Genomic DNA, 6,534 nt, shown 5'->3' with positions numbered 1-6,534 from the left:
CCCACCCCAGCACTGAGCTCCCTCCCACACCTTTACTCCACATGCCCCTTGAGGCTTCTGAGAAGGTTTGCAATTTCCTGAAGTCCTGTCACCCCCACCCCCAATCCTGAGAAAGATGAGACTAAATCAGAACGAGGAAGGATTCCATGAATCAGGTGCAGTGGAGCATGGGGAGCTGCCACCTCCCCCATGGCTGCCAAGCAGCCCTCGACATCCATGATGGGGCCAGCAGCTTGAGGATAACGTCCCGACTTACCTCTGGGGTCACCGGGAACGGCCCTGCTGGAGCCAGGCTCTCGGGGAACCAGGGGTCCACACGCCTGACCTCCCGCAGAGCTGGGGCTGGGCTGAGCTCACGTCGTGCTCTGCTTGTTCATTGTTTCATCCTGCGAGTGCCATCGGGTCGTGGCTCCGCACAGCGTTAAAATGACCCGGGGCTGGGTCACTCCCACTGCCCCAGAGAGCAGCTTCTCACAGCTCCCTCTGCATCTGTGTGCAGGAGCACATGCACTCACACATGCATTCACACACTTGCACACGCTCATTCACAAACTCACACTCAGGCTTGCACACATGCTCACACACTTCAGTAAGTTCACATAGTCCCTACAGCTCTAGGCGCCATGGTTACTCTGGCTCCCTCCACAGATCACACGGTCCGGCCCCTCATCAGCTGCGCAGTCCCCTCACGCCGTCCTGATGGTGGTCAGCTGGGGCTCCCACCTTTCACTTTCTCCGCTGTAGGGTATTGGGAACACCGGGTGGACCCTGAGCCCAGGGGTTGGTCAGAGTGAGCCTCCGTGGGTGACATGACCCTTCCGCGTGCAGTGCAGGGGCTGAGCGGGCAGGAGGGCAGGCTGGGGCCCTGGGCTGGGCCTCTGCTGGTGAGGGTCTGGGGTCCCAGCGGGCCATGCTGTCCCCCAGGGCACCCTGATGGCTCCGTGGCGATACAGCGCATCCGCATGGACATTCACAAGGTGGACGCCGTCTTTGTGGGCACCGGGGACCTGTTTGCCGCCATGCTTCTGGCGTGGACACACAAGCACCCCAATAACCTCAAGGTCAGCAGGGCGCGCCCCTCCTGCCCCTGTTGATCCCTTCATCTCTGTGGGGCGTGGCTGTCATGTCCCTCTAAAGCAGTGGTTCTCAACCTTCTGGCCCTTTAAATACAGTTCCTCATGTTGTGACCCAACCATAAAATTATTTTCGTTGCTACTTCATAACTGTAATGTTGCTACTGCTATGAATCGTAATGTAAATATCTGATATGCAGGATGGTCTTAAGCGACCGCTGTGAAAGGGTCGTTCGACCGCCAAAGGGGTCGCGACCCACAGGTTGAGAATCGCTGCTCTAAAGAGCTGGAGGGTGTGAGGGTTCCGGAGCTTTGGTTGCCACGTCATGTCCCACATCTGGTTGAGTCCCAGCCGCACCCCTGCTCAGTGTCTCTCGTTCCCAAGTCGGGTGCCAGGCCCAGCCCGGGAGGCTGTGTCAGCAGAAATCTGAGGGCTCTGGCTCAGTACTGCGGTGTGCAGCCTCGGTACCGGGGAGCCCCTGTCAGCAGAGCAGTCAGTGCGAGTGTGTCCTCAAATGTAGCCACTGGGCTGGTTTGGTAAACTGGGGTGCGGGAGTTTTCTGTGCGCTCTGTGGTCCCGCTCAGGACTCCCAGGCGTGTTCTTTGATCTCCTAATGTCAGCCTCGGGGCATCTTGTCATATTGTTCTGTCTGATGCCCCATCAGCTGACAGCCAGGCCTGTCCTCCATCAGCGTTACAGAAATGTTGTCAGGTGGGTGAGGCCTGCTGCCCCCCTGAGTGTGGGAAGGCAGACTTCAGAGCTCAGGATCTGGAAATGGATTCCTCTAAAGCTGTCGGCAGAGCCCCTGGAGGGGCCCCATCTCCCCCGGGGCCCAGGCCTCCCCAGCACATCTGGGCTCTGTGTTTGTGCAATGCCAGGCTTGCTCGGAGGTTCCTCCCCTCTCACCTACCCATCGAAGCCAAAATGTGCCTCCCCTGGCTGGTTTCACACCCTCCTGCCCCCCTGAAGGCCAGCCTACCGAGAGTGCAGACCTGCCAGTCTAATTGGCAGCAGCGGGAGCGCCATCTGTCCAGGCGGTGGCATCGTGGTGCCCAGAGGAGGGCTGTGTCTCTGAAGGCCGAGTTGGTTTAGGAGGGGCCCTGGGTCCTGGAGTTGGGGAGGCAGTTCTGTTTGCTTCCCCAGCACCTGCTGAGCCCCGAGTCTGACTGTGAGCAATGACTTGGGCCCACCTTGGGGCACAAGTTCTTTCCCGTGTAGATTCTTTATACTTAATTCATCCCAGAAACACTAAGCATCTACAACGTGCCAGGCAATATGCATGGTCCTGCGTCACAGCCCCTCCCCAGAGCTGTCTGGCCCAGAGGGGGGCAGGTTAGTGATGCAGGCACCTGCTCAGCTCTGTTAGTCTCCGGGGGGAAGGCCCAGCTGGTTGGGGGAGCATGGTGAGCAGACGGTCTCGAGGTGGCCGGGCACAGTGGTCCCTCCTCCCCGCAGGTGGCCTGTGAGAAGACCGTGTCAGCCATGCACCACGTGCTGCAGCGGACCATCAAGTGTGCGAAAGGTACCACCGCAGGCCCGTGGGCGCCTTCGCGATCCTCAGAGCCTCCTGCTTTGGGGCCTCAGGCAGAGCGGTGGGAGGGGGAGAGGTGGCACCTGCGCGACTGTGAATGGGGTCCCCGGGGCTCCCGCTGTCCCCCTGGCCTGGGCTGCAGCCCGGAGCTCCCTTCTGACTGGGAACACCAAGGCGATCTCCCTGCTCTGCCCCGAGGCTCACGCACTGTCTGTTCTGTAGCCCAGGCCGGGGAAGGACAGAAGCCCAGCCCGGCCCTGCTGGAGCTGAGGATGGTCCAGAGCAAAAGGGACATCGAGAACCCGGAGATTGTCGTCCAGGCCACGGTGCTGTGAGGGCTGCTGCGCCCACCTGCTCCCGCAGCGCCGTGTCTCCGTCGTCATCCCTGTGAAAAACGTAACGTCTGCCTTAGAGCTGTGACCGAAACTTGATATTTTTTTCCTTTTGTGAGTGTCCAGCATCCACTGGTCTTAATTGTGAAAATGTGCCAGTCGTGCTTTTTAAAAATAACACCGTGATCACAGAAATGTGTGATTCGGAGACCCAGCCCTCCTTCCGCACGAAGGCTCCTGGGCCTCCCTGAAAACCAGCTCTGTGGTCACCCCCTTGGGGGCGTCCTCCCCAGCTGGGGAGCGGGGGACGTGGTGGGAGGGGCTGCTGCCCCAGAGGGTCAGGTGGGCTCCCACCACTGAGGTGTCCCCTGTGGCAGGGCTGTGTCTATGTCTCTGAGGACGAGTTACGCCAAGTACCTTTCTTGTCGTTCTGACCGCTCCCTCTTGGCTCCTGCTTCAGGAGTTTGTTTGTGACGTTGCTGCTCGGTAGGTCCCTGGGCACTTCCAACGTCCTGCTCTGTTTGACCATATGGACAGGTCAGTGCCAGTGGCCCAGACACACACAGGTGTGCACAGTCACTTTGGCGGGGACCTTCCAGGACCCCGAAAATGCAAGTCCACAGATCTTACCAGTATTAGCGGGCCCGCCCTGTAACCCACGAGTGTCTTTAGGGACCAGCTGCACGAGGTGCAGAGATGCCAGGAAAGGGAAGGCTGGTGCAGGGCTGAGGGGTCGGGGCGATGCCACGTTGGCTCCTTTTGGAAAACTCACCGAGTTGGTGACACAACAGCGTAAGCACCGCGTGTGTGCCACCGGCTGCTGGTGACGAGGGCCCCGCGCCAGGGAGTTAGCGTGCAGACAGGTGTGGGGGGCAGAGCTGGGCTCCTGCTCCACAGCTGACACGTTTGAGCCCTAGGCCCTGACACCAGTCCAGTTGTCCACTGCCAGCGAGACCTCCTTGGCTCCACTTGTCAGAGTTTTGGGGTACCCTAGGCTTGGCTACAGGCAGGGGTGCCCATCTTGAAGACTCAGCCTGCCTGGATCTCTGCCCCCTGCCCTCTAGTCTGGGAGCCCACAGCCTGGAGGGGAGACAGGACATGGGGCCCACGTGACTCCTGGGAAAGCAACTCTCCGAGGCCAGCCCTTGTGCCCTTGGTTCCCTGCCCACAGGTAGGGCCCACACAGCTCCTCAGTAGTACATTCTTCTGTTTGTAGAAAATGCCCGAAAAGGAAAAGGGGCCCTTTTCCATTGAACTCCCGGCACCATGGCACGGTCTTTCTTCCCCACTGTGACCTCTGAATGTCTGACTCTCACGCTGTCGTGCTGGCGGTGGCCTGTGCACAGGGTCAGGGTGCTGTGTCCCTGGTTCCTGGTTCCAAGCACCAGGCTCCTCTGAGCCCCCGGGAGGAGCCCGGCCTCCTGGTCCCTGCAGGGCCCGAAGGACCAGGAGGAGGAAGGAGTGGCCCGCAGCCTGGTGGGGGGCAGCCTCCCCAACAGCGTGCTCACAGGGACCAGCCCAAGTCACCCGGGGCCCTGGGTGCGTGTAGCACATTTAATGGAAAATACTGCCACTGCCAAGTAGAGCTGGGGAGAGGGCCAACGAGAAGTTTTTTTATTTCAATATTGAGAGCCAGTATAGGGCTGGGCAAGGAACCAGGTGTGTCTGTCCTCCAGGAGATGGTGAAACCCACCTGGAAGGAACGGTGTGGGGTGCCGGGCTTATTCCTTGAGTACCGGGAACTTGAAGGGAAGCTCATGCTCCGAAAACGCTGTTCGGTCCTTGGCTCCCGGTTTTATTTCAGAGGCCTGGCCCCACGCTAGGTCTCGCTCTCTTACTCCCCTGCGTTCTACAGAGAATGATGGGGTTTATTCCTCCTTGAAGCTTCTGTGGAACCATGGACTCAGGTGCCACCTGAGGCTTTCTCTTCCCTGTGCTTCGGCTGGAAGGCCCTGACCCCGAGCAGGCAGGGAGCCCCGACCAGGAGGAGACGGAGATGGGCTGAGCTGTCTCTACTGAGAGAAGGAACTGGGGGACCCCGAGAGCCTCTGCAGAGTGTGGGCTCCTGTGGAAACGTGAGCTTTCGTGGGAGGCCGAGCCCCACATTCCCAGGCCCGTGTTGCCGCGCCTGTGCTGTCTGGGCTCGTCTCCACACGCACACGCTCCATGGCGCGCTGACAGCAGAGGCCCCGGGCTGCCCATGTGTAGAATTTCCCAACCTTGGTTCCTGGCAGTAGTTTTTGATACAAGTTGGGTCCAAATTAGAACTGATCTTTGTTCTTACCTTACATAGCTTAGCAACATGCACCAGGATGGTAATTTATGTTAACGTGGAAGATGGTTGTCAGAGTGCAGGTTTCAAGACTTTCCGGTGTTTCAAACCTTCTCCTGTAGACCTTAAAGATGAATTCCAAACGATGATTCCCTTTTCGAATCAGTCTTCAATCATTGCCAAGTCCTGCTGAGGTGATTGTGTTAGTCTGCGTTACTTTTGCAATATATGTCCGTGATTGTAAAACGATGCTTTGTCTGTCATCCTATTCTTACACTTGTTAGAATCAATTTTTAAAATGTTTAATTTTCCAATGGCCTGAGCCTGGCCTGGCGCACCTGCTCTGCGTAAGAGGAGGGTGTTGTAGTGTTGAGCCCAGGCCAGAGGGTGGGGCAGGCGGGGATTACGGGATGTCCAGGGACCACTCCTGCCCTGCTTGAACCTCATGTTCACTCCTCCGGTGACATGTACACAAAAGGAGGGAAGCCTGTTCTGACCCCTGGACCGCCACTGTGCGCACGCCCTCTCCTTGTCCTTCTGCCCTTGGATGGGATCACCTACCTGCCTGGGGCGTCAGGTCCACACCTGTGTGAGTCAGGGACACCATGTGACTGTACTCTACTCGGGAGAATAGCCAGGAAGCCCTGTCTTCCTTCTCTGCCGCCCAACTATCCTTCAGACAATGGTTGCATTGGCCCCGCGGTGACCAGCCCTGCCCACTGTGAGAGTGGGAACGTGTTTGTAAATGTAAAACGCAGCTCACCATTGTAGAGGCCTGTCTGTGTGCTGCTCCTGTTGACTTACGATTCTCCACAAATAAATATTTTCATGGCAATCGTGGTGAAGCGTGAGGAATTCTTTCTCCACAGGATTCCCTTTTGTTAATCATGTGTGCAGTGCCTACACTGCATTAACCAAGCCGTGGTCACTGCTCTCCCTTCAACATCTCCCTCTTTAAAAAAGTAAAAAATAATAAAAAAATATAATAAAAGGTAATATGGTAATTAGACTGGACATCATTCCAGATGTCCTTCCTGACGAAGCCAGGGCCAGAGGGAAGCCAGCCTGGGTTCCAAGTGCTTTCGGGCGGCCTGAGGGAAGTCAGCCTGGGTCCCAGGTGCTGAAGGGAAGCTAGTGCTGGCAGCAGGGGAAGGAAGGCCTACTCTTACAGGAATTTTCATGCATTGGGCCTCTAGTATACATTATATACATATATCTTATATATATATACACATACATATTTTTTTTTATTGATTTCAGAGAGGGAGAGAGAGAGAAACATCAATGATGAGACTCATCGATTGGCTGCCTCCTACACGCCCACC

General features: G+C 57.3%; 1 protein-coding gene across 1 annotated transcript in view; it reads left to right on the top strand.

The window, feature by feature from the left end:
* The window catches only part of PDXK (pyridoxal (pyridoxine, vitamin B6) kinase), a 15,235-nt gene extending 9,191 nt beyond the window's left edge, over window positions 1–6,044 (top strand). The window contains exons 8-10 of the mRNA XM_005869387.2: window positions 925–1,061; window positions 2,530–2,596; window positions 2,828–6,044. Coding sequence (XP_005869449.1) covers window positions 925–1,061; window positions 2,530–2,596; window positions 2,828–2,940 — 317 coding nt within the window. The 3' untranslated portion in view covers window positions 2,941–6,044. The remainder of the gene's footprint in view (window positions 1–924; window positions 1,062–2,529; window positions 2,597–2,827) is intronic.
* The last annotated feature ends 490 nt before the right edge of the window (window positions 6,045–6,534 follow it).

Source organism: Myotis brandtii, unplaced genomic scaffold, assembly GCF_000412655.1.
Source record: "Myotis brandtii unplaced genomic scaffold, ASM41265v1 scaffold2927, whole genome shotgun sequence".
In the NCBI taxonomy this organism is placed as follows: domain Eukaryota; kingdom Metazoa; phylum Chordata; class Mammalia; order Chiroptera; family Vespertilionidae; genus Myotis; species Myotis brandtii.
Note: the sequence above shows the minus strand (reverse complement) of the source record. Positions and strands in the feature narration are given on the sequence as shown.